An 18,895-nucleotide genomic window follows, 5' to 3' on the forward strand; every position below is an offset into this window, starting at 1 on the left:
CCACCATCAGGGCTGTTGTGAGCTGAGCTAGATAAGTGCTACTGAATAGTGGTGTTTTGTTGTTGAGTATATCCATAGCATTTGGATAAAGTAAATCTAGGAGACCTAGGGTATAATTGGTCCCTTCCTGAAGGTGGTGAGAAGGGGAAATAATTGAGTGTGAGTTTGCCCTGGAGATAATCCCACCCTCTCTTGCCACCTCTGCAATTAAGTACTGGAGGAGAAGATCCATGGGTGACTTTCTTCACTTCACTGGCTGATTACTAGCTACTTACGGACCTCAACCTTCCACCTCCCCAGTTTCCTACCTCCCTGGCAGGTGAAAGAGGTGGACAGTATCCTGACCGGGAAACCAGGGTGCCCTGCCTGTCAATAATGCTTGGAGGTGGAAGTTGACTTCCAGGACCCTCAGTTGGAGGTGAATGCCATTCCCCTACCCTTCTTCTGTGCCACTGGAGCATGTAACTTACCTCCTGATTCCCCAAAGCCTATCCATCATCTACAAGGAGTATGCTGGAATACTCTCCATTTGCTTGGATGTCTGCAGCTCCAGCAACACTCAGGAAGCTTGGAACATCCGTGTCTCATCAGCCCATTTGATTGGCATCAAATCCACAAACATCACTCCCGCCACCACTGACAGTAATTGCAGCAGTCTGCTCATCCGCACGATACATCTGCTCATCTGCAGAAATTCAGCAAAGGTCCTTAGACAGCACCTTCCAAATCCATAACTATTACCGTGTTGAATTACAGGGACAGTAGATACATGGGAGCACCAGCAACTGCAAATTACCATCCAAATCACATACTATCCTGACTTGGAAATATATGGCTAATTCTTCACTGTTACTGGGTCAAAGGCCTGGAACCCACTCCCTAACAGGTTTGTGGGTCTACTCACAGCAGCATATGACTGCATCAGTTCAAAAAAACAACTCATCACCGCCTTCTTGAGTAGCTGAGAATTGATAGTAAATACTTGCCCAACCAGCAACACCCATATCCCATGAAGTGAATTTTTAAACAAAGTTTTAATGTTACCCTCAACAACTGCCAATGGTCTTGTTGTGTAAAGCGGACATGTACACTTATTTGTTTTTCAATGCAACAAACAGGTGACAGGTATTTTCTGGTCCACTTCTCAGGGCAGTCCCTGCCCCTTGACCAATCAGAGGCAACCCTGGTTTAGATTTGAACAAAATGTGGCAGTTAACTGTCAGTTTTCATCTATGTGGTATATTACCCGTGGCCATGCATCCTAACAACCAGTGTTCGTCTATTTACCAGTCAGCACTCCCTTCTCATAGAATAAAAAGAAGTTACATTTCCCCTTTGGTATTTCATGCAAATTGTCCTCCTGAGTGCAAGACAAAAAGCTTTGATTCTGTCTTTTTTCAGCAAACTCAAGATTTTTATCACCAAAAGATGATATCTATCTTTATATCAGCTTTTAAAATCCGTTATTCTATAATCCATCGTTTATATTGAATATAATTTGCCTGTTAACCTGTAGCTAATTTACATTGCTTTTGGTTGATTCTTTGAGTAAAAGTTATAAAAAATGAAATCTTGGAGCTGTTGTGGCACAATAGTTGTGTCCATACCTTGGTATTGGAAAGGCTGGGTTCAAATCCCATCTGTTCCGTAGACGTGTCACAACATGTCTGAACAGGTTAATTTGAAAAGGTCTAAAAAATTTAATCTTGTCCGTTAGTTTTTCTCGTCAGGGTTGCTTGGTAAGTTTTGTTCTTTTGATTGTTGATTCCACTTGAATCATGGCAATGGACAGGAAATAGCTCTTCTGAAATGAATCTAACTCTTCCTGTCATATAAACAAAACCACATCAGTCTTTGGAAAGTGTCAAAATATATTAATGAATTCACTTATGAAGCACTGGGCCCTATTGTCAAATCCCTTCCTTGCACCCATTGTACTCATGGGTTCCCATTGATTTTATAGGGCATAGAACAATCTCCCTTATGTTGCTTCGGTTTTCCCCTTTATCACAAAGACTGATGCTTTACAGCTGATACTTTTAACACTGTTTAAGTACTGAGCATCTCTCCTGCTTTCCATTTTATTGTAGGTGGCAATGCCAGTGGAGAGAATGCGCATGCGTCCATGGCTAGAAGAACAAATAAATTCAAATAAAATACCTGGTTTGAAATGGCTGAACAAGGTAAGGACTCCAGTATATTCAGAAAGCCAGTGAAGGTTTAATGCCTTGGAAAAACCTCTTTGTTTCATCCAAAACATTTTGTGTTTGAAGCTGCAGTAGGAGCCCACTATTTTGTTGTGGAATTAAAGCTAATCTGTTGAAACAGAGAGAATGAATAAGCTCTACTGTTTTCCGTTAAAGTGTTGGAATGAGGGATTGATTCAGAAATTGTCCACCTGCTGAGGTCCTGTTGTCCCTATCGCTGGAAATTACATTCCCACTGTCCCTCCCATTCCATTGTACCGTTCCACTGCACCAATCCTCTCATAGCCACCATTGGTGATTACACTTCCAGCAATTTGTTCCAGTGCCCTTCCAACATTCTACATTTTTTTTACTGCTTTCTTAAGGCTCACAATTGGCTGATGATTTTTTTCACCACACCCTCATCATTGACTTGTTTTTTTTTCTTTTGAATCGCCTTGGGCCTTTTCTCTGCATCATCATTTGCGCATTATGGTGATTGATGAGGAGTTATCAGTTGCAGCCTCAATTTAGAGAGGAAAGGGTGCTTGCCTTTTTGCAATGTTCTATGTTTTGCTCCAGTCTTTACAATGTGCTCTGAGGCTGTTCAAGTGCATAGCTCATTATTCCAGCATTTCCACTAGGATCTTGCCTGCTGGTACCTCGTTGCTGGGTCGCTGAGATGGCACCACATTTGTTTGGCACTCGTTGCTGCCACGCGACCGTCAATGCATCTTAGTTACGTGTCAGCTGCTGGAACCTGGGCACCTCCTTGATCCCCCAACCCTACCTCCCACCTTCCTATCAAAGGAAACATGTCTGCCCTCACTTGTACCTGCATTATAGAAACATTATTTTCGCAATTCCATTTCTTTACCTGAGCCCCAAGATGAACTTCTCTTGCAACAATCTCAGGATATCTCTTCTCTCTTGGAATATTGGTGTTTGAGGTTTCAGGTTCTCACCATGTGCATCCCCACTGATATGCATACCACTCCTTACAAAGCTTCTCCAGATACTGGCTGCACAAGTCATGGACCTCTTATATCTCAAACAAATGACAGGAAATGTTAGAAACACTTTGGGCAAAGAGAAACAAAAAAAGGGCTTCAGGTTGTTGATGTTTCACCTGAACTGCATGGGGATCGAAATGCATAGCCTTTAAGTATATACAGAGGCAGGGAGTAATAGAATGGGTCTGTGAAAGGTGAAGAGTATTAGTGATTTATCTTAGAAATATAGAATAGTGTAGCGCAGAAGGAGGCCATTTAACTTATTGGGTGTTGCTGGCAACTTAAAGAGACAATCCAAGCTAGCCCTACTCTCCTGTGCTTTTTCACATCCCTAAAAATGTTTCTGCTTCAAATTATTCAACCCCCTTTTGAAAGCTCATGTTGCATCTGTGTCAACCAACTTGTCAGGCTATACATTCTAAATCTCAACCTCCCATTATGTAACAAAATTCTTTATGTCATTTCTGGTACTTTTGCAAACAATCTTAAATCTGTGTCCTGTAGATAACAGAACTTTAGCACTTTTTTAAAAACTGTATCTAAACCCTTTAACATTTTAAACATTTCATCATATCCCAACCTTGTTGCTACGTAGAGCAACTTCAGATGCTCCATACTTTGATCCCTCATTCCCTGGAGTATCTTAGTAAATCCTTTTTGTAGCTAAGTGGAAAGTATGGTGCCTAGAAGTGGGCCTGTTATGCTGAGGAGACAAAAATTGAATTTTTTAAAAAACTCATATTTGACTTATAAAGCTCAAGATTCTGCATACTTTATTGTATATTAAAATGGATAAAATTTAATAAAATGCTACAATAGAGAGGTTTGTGGTAAATAAGAACTCATGGTGTTATAGATAACATATTAACATAGATGGAAAACTAGCTGACAAATGACAAACAGAGTAGGCAAAGTTGGATTGTTTTTAGGTTGGCAAAATGTTAAAAGTGGTGTGCTTCATGGATCAGTACAGGGGGACCTCAGTTGTTTTCAAATGATATGAACAACCAGATGAACAGAAGGAAGAAATTTGTTGATCACATAAAGATATTTAGGAAAGGGAATTAAGAAAGGACTAAAGAAGGATAAGTTATGTGAGTGAGCAAAGATCTGGCAAATGGAGCATAATGTGAGAAAATATGAAATTGTCATTTTGGCAGGAAGAATGAAAACATGTATGCTATAAAAATAGTGAGAGATTGCAGAGGTCTGAGATGTAGAGGAAATTGGGTGTCCTAATGCTTGAATCATACAGCAACTATTTGGGAAAGAGAATAGAATCTTAATTGTGTTTTGTGAGGGTATTGAATACACAGATAGGGAAGTGATACTTCACTTAGGGCACTGGGGAAACGGCATTTAAAATACGTTGTGCAGCATTGGTCACCTTATTTATGGAATTATATAAATGAGTGGTAGCACTTCAGAGAAAGTTTGGCAGAGTAATACCTGGACTGAATGGGTTGCCTTATGAGGAAAGATAGCACAGGCTAAGCTTTTGTCTGCTACGGTTTAGAACAGTAAGAGCCTTTGCAACTCTCTTGTTATCAATAGCTGTCAGTCAAGTCAAGAGGGTTAGCCTTTGTGAGACAGTACGTTAAGGGCAGCCTCCAATACCAACCCAGACTCTGAGATAATAAAACGTGGGGCTGGATGAACACAGCAGGCCCAGCAGCATCTCAGGAGCGTAAAAGCTGACGTTTCGGGCTTGGGGCTGTCAGATTGTGCTCATAGAGGTTTAGAATTAGCAGGTCAGTCGCTTAAATAACCATGACAGCACCTCATGACCTTGAGGAATATCTAAATCAAATTGAGGGACAGTTGACAATAAAGACAAAATGTTTACAGTTGAAGAGCTGATGGGGAAGGAAAATCTGACAGAGGGGAATGCCCCACAGCCTTGGAATGTGATGGAGGAAGGTGCAAAGACTCTGTGTTTGGGTGGGGGGGAGGGTTGATTTTGGGCCGTGAATCCCAGTATCGCTGTCGGGGGACTCCAGCATAAGCAGCAGCCCACACCTCCTTCACCCTCCAGTCACTTTGGTAGAGGAATGCACTATTACCAGCACTTGCTGGTGACAGAAAGTGGAAACAATGGTATAAATCTAAAGTTGTTAAACTCAGTGTTAAAAGGGTGGAAAGCCCTGGCCTATTTCTGATCTTTCAGCTGCACTTCCGATCCAGTTTCAGCTGGTGTATGCAGAAAGAGCTTTGGAATTTTAGCCGTGAAAAGTTTGAGAAGAATTTGAAACAAATATTGACTGTGAAGCTTGGAAAGGTGTTGGTGACTGAGCCATAAGCTGAGTTCTGTTGCAGCTGTAGATACAAAGCAGGAGGGTGTGCTGGAAGAGTGAGCAGCTTGACCATTCCAGGCTAGCTAGTATTTTCTGCGAGAGCATTCTGTTATATTATGCGGTCCCTCTGAGAAGGGATTCGGTGATTGGGAGCGGGGGTGGGGAAGGAGATCACAGGAATTTCTTTGGCTCTTGAAAGCAAGAGACTTGGGACACTAGTGAAAAGCTGCTTCGCTAAGGACCCCTGATACATTCTCACCATCAGAGGAAGACTGGCGTGCAGATCAGCTGCCCACTGTTCGGAGGTGGATAAGCCATTTGATGTGGTGAAGCACACACATGAGATTTGTGGCCTGGTTCATTTCCTCCATGACAGGGCAGCAGGTAAGAAAGGCTGCCCCATCCCCTTGCCCAACTGTGGGATAAGTGATTTTTCTGGGGGGGGGGGGGGGGTGGTGGTGGTGGTGGTGGTGGTCTCCATTCTGTTCTGTGGAATTTGCCAACTTTGCCCCATATTATTTAGCTTATACTTCTGAGGGTGCCTCTGTGTTGAGACATCCTCATGGTCTCTGACCTGAGACCTTTGGGGGTTAGACTTACAGTACGGAGAGCCTATCCACTAGCCTTACTGGATGGTGAGTGTGGCAGCCCATTGGGAGGCTATCCCCCAAAGAATTTCTGAGTCACTGTCTCTGCCACAAGTGTGGGCTTAGTCACTCCCCCATTTGTTCCCGATGTAGGGGTCTCTCAAGGTTCTGCTGGAAAAAACAGCCTTCTCCGTCCACCGAAGCTGGCCCAACATGCCCAAATTTCCACAGTAGAGACAGTTGTGCATTTATAAAGGTGAAAGGCCACAGTCCCGCTAGACCATAGGCCTTTCTCATTAGTGAGAGACAACTGTTGGTGGTTTAACCTGAGGGTCTCCATCCCTCAGCCAAGGGAAGGGATTGAGAAAGAGTGACCTTTGTTGTAACCTTGGCTGACATTGCAAATCAGCTGTACAGTCAACGAAGATAACCGGCCCCTGAGTGGATTAATAGGGATTGTGTGAATACCTTTGCCGCCAAGAGCAGGTTTAAGTACATGAGGCACCCAGTAGGAAGAACACGAGATGCTTAGCCTCAGTTTGGCTCTTTTCCATTATATTGTGTTGTTGGGCGTAGGATCACTGTGATGACATGACACGTAAAACAGTCTGTAACCAGGGAAAACAGATGGGAACAAGCATTATGCCTCATGAGCCATGAATACTGTTGGTTATGAATGACTTAATGAAGACCCATTACAGAGACTCTTCCGCCCCAACGATGAAAGGCATTGCATGGTCTTTGCAGTATTTCCAAGGGAGATTTCTCAGTTTTACTTTCGCTTAGGAGCGGTGAATGATCTTTGGCAGATCTTTTCACAGTTGCCGCCTTCACACGTTAAAGGCATTACATAAAAGCAAGTTGTTGAGCATTTGTTACTACAAGTGTAGCATGATTAGTCAACTTCCTGTTGTTCAAAGGATTTATTGTGTACAATTTCTGTGTCGGGTCAAAAAGCTCACATCCACAAGTTGTAGTGGTGACTTAGTATAAAGTTGCAGAATTACAAGATAACTGATAACATTATTTGGAAAAGATTCTTTCTGCTGATTAAACCCACATCTCAAGTTTCAGGGATAATGGGAACTGCAGATGCTGGAGATTCCAAGATAATAAAATGTGAGGCTGGATGAACACAGCAGGCCCAGCAGCATCTCAGGAGCACAAAAGCTGACGTTTCGGGCCTAGACCCTTCATCAGAGAGGGGGATGGGGAGAGGGAACTGGAATAAATAGGGAGAGAGGGAGAGGCAGACCGAAGATGGAGAGTAAAGAAGATAGGTGGAGAGAGTGTAGGTGGGGAGGTAGGGAGGGGATAGGTCAATCCAGGGAAGACGGACAGGTCAAGGAGGTGGGATGAGGTTAGTAGGTAGCGGGGGGTGCGGCTTGGGGTGGGAGGAAGGGATGGGTAAGAGGAAGAACCGGTTAGGGAGGCAGAGACAGGTTGGACTGGTTTTGGGATGCAGTGGGTGGGGGGGAAGAGCTGGGCTGGTTGTGTGGTGCAGTGGGGGGAGGGGATGAACTGGGCTGGTTTAGGGATGCAGTAGGGGAAGGGGAGATTTTGAAACTGGTGAAGTCCACATTGATACCATATGGCTGCAGGGTTCCCAGGCGGAATATGAGTTGCTGTTCCTGCAACCTTCGGGTGGCATCATTGTGGCAGTGCAGGAGGCCCATGATGGACATGTCATCAAGAGAATGGGAGGGGGAGTGGAAATGGTTTGCGACTGGGAGGTGCAGTTGTTTGTTGCGAACTGAGCGGAGGTGTTCTGCAAAGTGGTCCCCAAGCCTCCGCTTGGTTTCCCCAATGTAGAGGAAGCCGCACCGGGTACAGTGGATGCAGTATACCACATTGGCAGATGTGCAGGTGAACCTCTGCATTCCACATCAAGCAGAGGTTCACCTGCACATCTGCCAATGTGGTATACTGCATCCACTGTACCCGGTGCGGCTTCCTCTACATTGGGGAAACCAAGCGGAGGCTTGGGGACCGCTTTGCAGAACACCTCTGCTCAGTTCGCAACAAACAACTGCACCTCCCAGTCGCAAACCATTTCCACTCCCCCTCCCATTCTCTTGATGACATGTCCATCATGGGCCTCCTGCACTGCCACAATGATGCCACCCGAAGGTTGCAGGAACAGCAACTCATATTCCGCCTGGGAACCCTGCAGCCATATGGTATCAATGTGGACTTCACCAGTTTCAAAATCTCCCCTTCCCCTACTGCATCCCTAAACCAGCCCAGTTCATCCCCTCCCCCCACTGCACCACACAACCAGCCCAGCTCTTCCCCCCCCACCCACTGCATCCCAAAACCAGTCCAACCTGTCTCTGCCTCCCTAACCGGTTCTTCCTCTCACCCATCCCTTCCTCCCACCCCAAGCCGCACCCCCCGCTACCTACTAACCTCATCCCACCTCCTTGACCTGTCCGTCTTCCCTGGACTGACCTATCCCCTCCCTACCTCCCCACCTACACTCTCTCCACCTATCTTCTTTACTCTCCATCTTCGGTCCGCCTCCCCCTCTCTCCCTATTTATTCCAGTTCCCTCCCGCCATCCCCCTCTCTGATGAAGGGTCTAGGCCCGAAACGTCAGCTTTTGTGCTCCTGAGATGCTGCTTGGCCTGCTGTGTTCATCCAGCCTCACATTTTATTATCTCAAGTTTCAGGGTTTGAACTACCAAAGCATTTGCAAAATGTAACTAGACTACTATCATGTATTTATTTATTTACAGAAAAATATGAGGTGTCGCATTTTGGAAAGGCAAACCAGGGCAGGATTTTTACACTTAATGGTAGGGTACTAGGGAGTGCTGTTGAACAAAGAGACCTTGAGGTGTAGATTCTTAGTTCCTTGGAGTTGCGGGTGGATAGGATAGTGACAAAGGCATTTGGTACATTTCCGTTTACTGCTCAGTGAATTGCGTACGGGAGTGTCATATTGTGGCTGTACAGGACATGGTTAGGTCACTTTTGGAATACTGTGTGCAATTCTGGCCTTCCTGCTATAGGAAGGATGTTGTTAAACTTAAAAGGGTGCAGAAAAGATTTACAAGGATATTAGATAACAAGGGGTAGAGCTGGATGAGCACAGCAGGCCAGGCAGCATCAGAGGAGCAGAAAAGCTGATGTTTCGGGTCCAGAACTGAAACCTCAGCTTTCCTGCTCCTCTGATGCTGCTTGGTCTGCTGTGTTCATCCAGCTCTAACCTTGTTATCTCAAACTCTAGCATCGGCAGTTCCTACTACGTTCACAAGGATATTGCCAGTTTGAGCTACAGTGAAAGGCTGAATAGGATGGGGCTGTTTTCCTTGGAGCATCGGAGGCTGAGGGGTGATTTCTGGGAGTACCTGAATCGCAGAAACTGCAACAGTTCAAGAAGGAGGCCAGCTACCACTTTCTCAACGGCACCTGGAAACGAACAATAAGTGCCAGAGATGCCAATATCCTGAGAATTTATATTTTTTAAAAATATGTTTAATGATGGTTGTGTTGTTCGTATGTTACTTTTCTAGGAGAAGATGATTTTTCAGATTCCCTGGATGCATGCTGCTCGACATGGATGGGACGTAGAGAAGGACGCCCCATTATTTAAAAACTGGGCAGTTCATACAGGTAGATAAGTAAGAGTGAACCCATAAATTCAAAAATTACAAGCATAAAGCAGCTGCGAATAACCAATTAATGTCATTGAAATAAATTCTGTTTAGATATTTTGGAAGTTGTCTTCTCAACAAAAATAATGCTTTCAGAGCTACCAGCCATCTTTCTCCAGTTAGACAATCGGTTAGTGGTCAAACTGGTCAAACCATGTGAGCGAGAAAGTTAATTAGTACCAACAGAGAAAAACTATTGGAGAAACTCTGATAAATAATTATTTGACAGACTCCTAAGACACAATAGCAATTACAGAATCAGTAAATGTTGGCCTAGCCAGTGAGGCCCACGTCCTGTGAATGATTTTAAATAAAAGCATTGGCTGAAATGTACAAACTCACAAAACCCTTGAAACACAGGCTGGTTACTATGGAGAAGGAAGCTACCTAGCCTGAGAGCTCAGTGTTTGGCTCTCAATTAGGGCAACTCACATAGTCCCACTCCCCTGCCCTTTCAGTATAGCCCTGCAGTATTTTTCTGTTCAGATTCCTTTCCTGTTGCATCTTGAGAGCCACGATTGAATTTGCTTCCACTCCACCCTCAGGCAGTATATTCCAGATCTAATCACACAATACGTAAAAAGAAAAGTTCTTCATTTTTGTTTTCCTCTCAGAGGGACTCCCTTCCTCAAAAGGCAGTGGATGCAGAATCATTAAATATTTTTAACACAGGTTTTTAACACACAGATTCTTAATTATCAAAGGGAGGAAAGATTATCAGGGAAACGCAAGAATGAGTAGTTGAGGTTGAATTCAGATCATCCATGTTCTTATTGAATGGCAAAGCAGGCTTGAAGGACCGAGTGGGCCTGCTCATGTCCCTTATTATATGCTCATATGCTTGCATCGCTGTTGCTCCCTTTGCCACTCATCTTCTATCAGAGCCCTCTAATTCCTGACTGTTTCTCCCTGTTTCCTGTGTTCACGTCCTCATGGCTCTGCATGCCAAATCTCCTCTCAACATTCTCTTTAAGCAGATTAACTCCAATTTCTTCTACCTATTTGTGTAACTGAAGTCCCTCATCTCTGAGAACATTCTCATAAATCTTTACTGCATATATCCTTCTTGAAATATATTGTCTAGAATTGAATACAAAACTCCAAGTGAGACCAAACCAGGGATTTATGAAGGTTCTCTACAACCTCCTTGCTTTTGTACTCCATGTCTGTATTTTTAAAACACAAGACCAATATGACCTTTCTAAAAAAAAATGTTCTAAAGAAAAGCGCAGCCTGGTACTTGAGTGTGAGATGTTCCAAGGTAGGGGTTAGGTGCTGACACTGTATGAGCTGATGCCTATTAGCATGCTTCTTTTGAAAATCTGAAAGAAATTAGAACATTTGGATGAATTTTCCAAAGAAATGTGTGTGCAAATATAATGGGTTCAGAAGAAAACACTAGTGAGTTTTAAAGATAGTAACCTCAAAATTAATTATTTTCATATGAGTAGAAAATAATTATGACATGCTTGTGTCAAATGCTTCATCACTATTTTAATAGAAGTGGTGACCATTAAGTGAGTTAATAGCTTCATTAAATTCACAATACGATGAATGTATAACATATATCCTGTGCATTTGTATTGTGCACAGTCCTGGTACACGTATGTCATATAAGACTATTTAATATGGATGCTACAGCATCTGCAGTTCTTTTGGATTTTACTATTTTATATATGTTTAATTTTAATTAATAGGAGTTGAATGATATGTCCACAATAAACCTTAACAACTACTTTGTAAGTGCTAAAGGGCTGTTCCCTTGTCTGTTATTTCTTTATACTGACAGGAAAATACCATCATGGTGTAGACAAACCTGACCCTAAGACATGGAAGGCCAACTTCCGCTGTGCCATGAACTCATTACCCGACATAGAAGAAGTAAAGGACAGAAGTATCAAAAAGGGGAGTAATGCATACAGAGTGTACAGAATGCTACCAGCCACTGAAAAACCAAATAAAAAAGGTACTTGACGAACACTGTGTTTTCAAAATAAATCTATATAATGTATAAAAGATGATAGAGTTATTATAAAATCATGATTCAATGAAGGGATTCAGATGACATTATCAGCAATGAATCTGATAATTAATGGTTTAAGTCTGTCATCTGAACTATGACATTAATTACACTGAGGAAACTCAATCCTTATTGTTAGCCAGTAATATTGTTAGTCGGTAATGTGAGGAAATGAGCCAGTGTAACTTTCTCAGATTCAATGATGAGCAGTGTCAGCTTACCTCCCGTTATGTCTTGCAGTTCCTTCTCCTGAAAGACACTTAATTTTCTTCTTGAATTTATTTATGCTAACCACCTCAATAACCTTTGCTGGTAACTCAGTCCAAATAGTGTTAGGGAAGGTTTAGCATGTGGCAGGGTAGTGGTGGTGCTGGAAGAGAATCCTGAAATTCCTTCTGCCAATAATCTTAGCAAAAATTTGGCAGACTCCGTTCAATGTAGAAAAATGCATAGTGCAATTCAGATGTTGAGTTTATTAAAGATTAATTTTGAGCCAGAATAATAAAACAATATGCCAGTTGATATATAAATTATACTTGCAACATTATGCATAGTTATAGTCACTGCTCTACTAAAAATATATTGCAATTATTAAAAGAAAGGAAGTAATCAGATGATTGCCAAAATGCAGAGGTTGGATTATGATGAACAATTGTGGAAATTAGACGTATCCTCCTTGGAAAAAGCAAGTTAAAAGATTGTACCAGTGCAATTTTTTGGAGGGTAGGTTTCCCAAAAGTCCTGCAGCTTTTAACAGCAGGGTGGAAAGGTTTGAAATAGGTCAAAGGTCTCATGTTGAGTAAGGGGAACAGTTTGTTTGGCAGGGAGAAAGCAGCTCTCTGATGAAGGGTCTAGGCCCGAAACGTCAGCTTTTGTGCTCCTGAGATGCTGCTTGGCCTGCTGTGTTTGTCCAGCTATACACTTTGTTATCTTGGATTCTCCAGCATCTGCAGTTCCCATTATCTCTGATCACAACGTAAACCCTTACCTCCTGGATTCCACCCTTCCTGCCTTCTTTTACCTGCTGGGATTCCCGAGACCTGGGATTGAAAACAGAAACAAAGTGGAACAATGGAATGCTTCTTAAAATAAAAACCGGCAGCTTTGTGATATTATTTGCAGCATCAAACAATAAGCATGAGCATATTTGTTTGGCTGTCCCTTGCTTAGATGGAAGAAAGAAAGTCAGATTCTTGTTTCAGACTTTGTTGAGTCTGAACCATTGACACCAACTCATCCATTTTAGGGTTTAACTTTCCAATCCATTGTTTCAGTGAATCATAAGCCTATGGATAAAATTCATTGCGAAATAATGGAAACAGTGTTAATTCATTCATGTGCTGATTAGGTTGGTTGCTTTCCCAATTTTGGAATAGCGAATGAATAATTTGAGACATGGCCTATGGTTAGTGTAACTCGCACTCCGGAGGAACATTTGAATTTAGACCCATGCTGTCTCTGGTTTTTCACCAATGGAAGTTTTCTTCACCTCATGTCTGGGTTTGTGGTAGACTAAACGATGGATATTGATTGGTATAATTAGTTAGCAACTCCATTATCTCACACCACATGACGCAAGTTGGAAGAAGGCAAACTAGATGGATCCTGGCCTTTGTCTTACAACATTTATATAAACAGGATGAAATTTTCCATATTGCTCATATAATTGATGGTATCGCTCCACAGCACAGGCTCCTTTGTTCAAGCCTGACTGATCACATTCCATTGCATTGGTCCAGAAGCACAAGAGTTTTTAGAGTAATTTAAATCTTAATAACGATGCACTTTTATTACCATTACTCCCAGACATTTGTGAACCTTCCTTTGTGACAGTGATGAATCAACAGCTTTTAGTCGCAGCCTGTTCATATATGGGAAATCCTCTCAGTTTCTGATTGTAGCCGTGGTGTTTAGTCATATCCAGGCATTTAATTGTACTTAAATGTTGAAATTATACAAATTTGTTTGGACTGAGTGGCCTCTTTCGGTGTCCGAGTGACTCTAGTTATATTCCTGTACTTTGATTATCACACAAAACCTTAACCTTCACCCACATGTTTAAATTGTACCCATTTGCATTAGTATTGACAATTTTTGGTTTTCGAGTGACTTTAATCTGGTAATGATATTTAGATCTCCTGTCACTGTTCAAGGCTGGTCTGCCATTACCTGTATTTGGTGTTTATTTCTGCATTCAAAATTTGGGTTGAAATCTCTGTCAATGGAAATAGGTTTCATTCCATGAATTGGGATTGAATCTTGGAATTGCAGAATAGCCTTCAGGTTTGACTTCTGACCTTTGCTATTGACTACCAACCATTAGTAATATGCTGCTTTGAATAGTACTTCAGACTTGTACAAAACCTGACATTATCTCTACTTTGTTTTACAACTTTAAAAAACTGGCATAAGAGAGTATTTTCCATAATCCTGCACTGTGTACAATGGATGACTTTTGCAAAGGCTAAAAAATGCATATATGTATTTTACGTGAATATTTCTCTCTAGTCAAACCTTTTTCAAAGGTTAGCTCATGTTCAGAGCTGCCCATCTCCAGTCATTGACTATTTTAATTCTGAAATATAAAATCTTTTTTCACAGGAAAGAAATCAAAAGGGGAAAAGGAAGAAACAAGTAAACCAGCCAAGGTGAACAGATGGATAGTTACTTTGTTGTATGACTGCATAGAATTAGTGGTTTGAGTCTGGAAACCAATCTCGGCACAATCTTATGGCACCACAACTTGTTTTCAAACTATTCTAACAGTTTCTGAGCACAATGTGGCTTTCTAAACTAGTTGCCAACCTAAGCCATTTTTTTTCATTTGTAGATGTAAAGATCACTAATCTGTTACAGCATGGCATTGCTGATCACTAGGCAATATGCAGGGAGGTAGTTCCAATAAATTTAGGGATCTACCAGTATCCCAAATTCAGCAAAAAGAATACATTTTCTGTAATAAACGAATGCAAAAGTCAGAGTATGCACCTCAACCTCGATATTTATATCTTTTAAAGTAAACAATGACCTATCAACAAAAGAGCTGTGCCTCGAAAAGAACAAGTGTTCAGAAAATGTCAGATTACCTCTCTTTCTTTTTGCCATGGGTGAGAATAAAATGGTTATCGTTTTCATTAAGTCAGTGTGGAAAACCTTGTTTGTGTTCGCAGTCTGGAGAATGGCCCACTGGTTACTTTCCTTGTCCTTGTACTCCAGTAGTACTGCCCAGAATTGGATAGTACAGGATACAATATGCTAGGCCACAACCTGACATTTCATTGCTGCTCCAACCACAATTATAATTTTAGCAGTTATTAAAGGCCACTCTTTTCATTCTTGTATCATTATGTTTTAGCATTGAGGTCAGTGAAAGAGTGAAAATAGTTTACAGGAAGTTCATTGCAAAGTAGTGAATTTATATAAAGCGGTTTGTTTAGATGTGATTCATGAATCTTTCAGAAGATTTTCAATAAAATATTGTGAGAAGGTATCTCCTTTCTGGGGACTTCTGTGCTCTTTACAATTAGACTGATATGCTTCTCAAAAACCTTTTTTTTTTGGTAGTGGAAAACACCAAGTTTTCCTTTCGAAGAAAATCAAGTATTGATAAACAGTCATGGTCTCTACGCAAACTCCAATACTGTAGTCAAAGAAGATGCACAAGTTCACAGCACTGTGGGCAGTCATATGGGTGAGTTTTGTACATACTTGACTAGACCAGCAAAGTCCATTGTTTAAATGCCAAGATTATCTCCTATTAAGTTATTTATTTCCATGGCCTTTGAAAAATATATGGCACAGAACAAGCCATTTATTGGAATTAAGGGGGATACGCTGGTATGTGGGCATTAGCAGGTTAATTGTACTATATCTCAGTAGAGCTAACAACTCTCATGACTCATCTGTTTCTGCATCTCTCGGCAACCAATGTTGTCTCTCCAACATGGGTAGCAACGGGCACAGTGTTGATCCATGAAGAGATCAAAGTGAAACCTGCTAACTACAGAACAGCATAAAAACTTAAAAGTATGAGCAGTGGAAGTCGGTTTTCATGCACCTGATTTGTAGTAGGAAGGACATAGCCTTGCATCTGTGTCAGACTGCACAGTGAAACTACTGACTCAGACCTGCAGCCAGTGTGAAAGTAAAAGACTTTTTCCCAGGGTGGGGTTTGGAGGGGTCAATTACTAGGGGACATGGGTTCAAGGTGTGATGGGGACAAGTTTAAAAGAGATCTGCAAGGCAAGTTTTTCGCACAGAGTGGTGAGTGCCTGAAATGCATTACCAGAGGAGGTGGTGGAAGCAGACACAATAGCATTCAAGAAGCACTTAGATGAACACATGACTAGGAGGGAAGTGGATGGATATGGATCCTGTATGTGAAGACAGTTTTAATATGAAAGGGCAAAATGTGGTGGCGCAGGCTTGGAGGGCAAAAGGGCCTGTTCCTGAGCTGTATTGTTCTTTGCTCTTTGACATAATCTCTGAAAATTCAGAGTCTCCCTTGTTGTGGTCATGTTCAAGAGGTTTCTTTTATGAAAAAAATGACTGTATAATGCCAAATGAAAGTGATGCAGTAGATGCTATCATCTTCACCTTTTAAGCAGTTCTTGACGGTCAACTCCAAAATCAGATGTTACGTCACAACTCACATTCCTGTAGCTCTCTAAACTTTATTATTCATTTTCTATTAAGAATTCTTTTGGATGTGGCATTGAGGAAATTGTTTCAACACAGAATCAGATAGTAGGCTCAGCAGCAATTCTGTTCTAATTTGATTCTGACTAATGCAACTGATAATCGCTATTAGTATGAATAAACTCCTTATGCATCTTCAGCATGATTAGCGGAAATGATGAAGTACCTCTGAGCTCTTTTACAGTGTCTCGCTGGAGAAGCCACAGTACTTGTGGCTACTAGCCATTAGAAATGAGAAGTTCCTCAGAAAATGGGAACTTAGATGTGTGTTGCCACCTGATCTAAAGATTCACGTCTTGAAATGTGCCCATTTCATTGTTTTTAGTCTTACTTTAGTGAAAGCTGCAATTTCAATTCGAAGAAAAGTCCCTCACCAGCATAGAATTATAAAGGTAAGTTTTGGAAGGCCATGCTGTGGGATTGGAGTGTACTAGGCAGCGAGGGAGTGGAAGTTCAGGTTGCCTGCTCCACGGTGCTCGAGACATTGCTAATGTCTAGTAGATCTGGAGCGTTATATGTAGCAGTGACTGTGACATCCATGATTGATTCTCCAACCCACACTCTTGTCAAGCAGGTTGCTCTGTAACAGACAGGAGGTCACTGAGTTCACTGTGAGTTGTCTAAATATCTACCTTGTCCCAATTCTGATTGATCAGGAAACCTAATTATCATTGTTCAAAGCAAGTACCAGCACATCAGCTCAATTGGGAGTGTAAACACTCCTTTGTTTGTTTTTTAAAAAGTATCAAAATTAGTGCATTGAAGTTTTTGGTTACTATGGGGCTACCCTTGTAGAGTGGATTCATGGCCTGAGTATAGGAGGGGATTGGAAAGTTGGTGATATTCTTTGTCAGGAATAAAAACATGCCTTTTTTATGTTGCATGAGACCTTTGCTTGCAATGATATGCAATCTGATACAGTGTGATTCCTTTTTAAGAACTTGGATGTTCTCCAAGTCATAGCGTACTGGAAGAACCCATGATTGTCAGCAATCCTCCCGACGTCTGCCAAGTTATAGAAGTGACCACAGAATGTGATGACCAACCTATCAGCACAAGCCAGCTGTACCCATTACAGATCTCCCCAGTCTCCTCCTATGCAGGTTAGTGTTACGTTGTAACCCGTTCAACATCGTCAGTTATAAACCCAGATATTTTACAAGAAATGTTTATGCATGCTAAGCAAAAATGTTGGAACATTTTTCATTCTGGCAAAGCAGAGGCTGCACTGAGGGAACCAAGTATTACTGTTTATAAAGGCATGCCTCAAACTCCAAGGAAGAGCTGGGAGATTGCTAACGGGTTGCTGATAGCGCTTTGGGCACAAAAGCTGTCCCATTGCTACTGCATCTTGCAGGTTCAGACATCAGTCATACTGAGCTAACCACTCTCAATCAAGGCAGCAGAAGTGAAGGAAATAGAGTTAGCAGGAGATTGAGAGTCCTGTAATTCTCAGTTTGTTGTGGAGGGTGGGGGAGTGGGAATGGGGGTTGCCAGGAGTGTGTGCTGCTGCGCCTGGGTCAGGGGTGAATGTGCTGTGCTTGGATTTGGTTTGCGAGCTTGAGCTGGCAGCACTGGGGCCTGTGATTTCCATCCCTGTCCCCGCATACAGGCTCCTGCAGTCTCTTAGCAACAAATGTTAGAGCTAGAGGGAATATGAGTAATCTGACCACCTCACGGTTGTACAGTAAACCATTCCAGTAGGGAGAGTTAATAGGACTGCAAGGGCGGTCAGGGTCACTGTAGTCAGGGGACAGACATGATTCTGAGCAGCAAAGAGCAAGAGTGCAAGCAGCTTTCTAGCCTGCCCAGTGCCAGCATTTGGGATGTTTGGTCTGCACTGGGAAAGACCTAGTTTTCTTAGACTCTGTAGGTACCAGTAACATAAGCAAAGAGATTGTGACCATGAAAGATTATGAATGGTAAGGCCTGTATTAAAGTGCAAACCTCAAAGGTTTTGTCTCACTTAGAGATACCAAGATAATAAAGTGTGAAGCTGGATGAACACAGCAGGCCAAGCAACATCTCAGGAGCACAAAAGCTGACGTTTCGGGCCTAGACCCTTCATCAGAGACGGGTGTGGGGAGAGGGAGCTGGAATAAATTGGGAGAGAGGGGGAGACGGACCGAAGATGGAGAGAAGAGAAGATAGGTGGAGAGGAGAGTATAGGTGGGGAGGTAGGGAGGGGATAGGTCAGTCCAGGGAAGACGGACAGGTCAAGGAGGTGGGATGAGGTTAGTAGGTAGGAAATGGAGGTGCGCCTTGAGGTGGGAGGAAGGGATGGGTGAGGGGAAGAACAGGTTAGAGAGGCAGAGACAGGCTGGACTGGTTTTGGGATGCAGTGGGTGGAGGGGATGAGCTGAGCTGGTTGTCACATCTGCCAATGTGGTATACTGTATCCATTTGTACCCGGTGTAGCTTCCTCTACATTGGGGAAA

At 42.4% G+C, this 18,895-nt stretch overlaps 1 protein-coding gene across 9 annotated transcripts in view; it reads left to right on the plus strand.

Moving 5' to 3' along the window:
* Window positions 1–18,895, plus strand: part of irf2b (interferon regulatory factor 2b) — a 64,249-nt gene that overhangs the window by 36,869 nt on the left and 8,485 nt on the right. For 7 of the 9 annotated variants that reach the window (XM_048527565.2, XM_048527566.2, XM_048527563.2 and 4 more), the window contains 6 exons: window positions 2,091–2,183; window positions 9,599–9,698; window positions 11,529–11,705; window positions 14,361–14,407; window positions 15,324–15,450; window positions 17,396–17,560. In XM_048527565.2, coding sequence (XP_048383522.1) covers window positions 2,097–2,183; window positions 9,599–9,698; window positions 11,529–11,705; window positions 14,361–14,407; window positions 15,324–15,450; window positions 17,396–17,560 — 703 coding nt within the window. In that variant the 5' untranslated portion in view covers window positions 2,091–2,096. The remainder of the gene's footprint in view (window positions 1–2,090; window positions 2,184–9,598; window positions 9,699–11,528; window positions 11,706–14,360; window positions 14,408–15,323; window positions 15,451–17,395; window positions 17,561–18,895) is intronic. The other 2 variants (XM_048527571.2, XM_048527570.2) reach the window with 1 other exon arrangement.

This window comes from Stegostoma tigrinum, chromosome 3 (genome assembly GCF_030684315.1).
Source record: "Stegostoma tigrinum isolate sSteTig4 chromosome 3, sSteTig4.hap1, whole genome shotgun sequence".
NCBI lineage: Eukaryota > Metazoa > Chordata > Chondrichthyes > Orectolobiformes > Stegostomatidae > Stegostoma > Stegostoma tigrinum.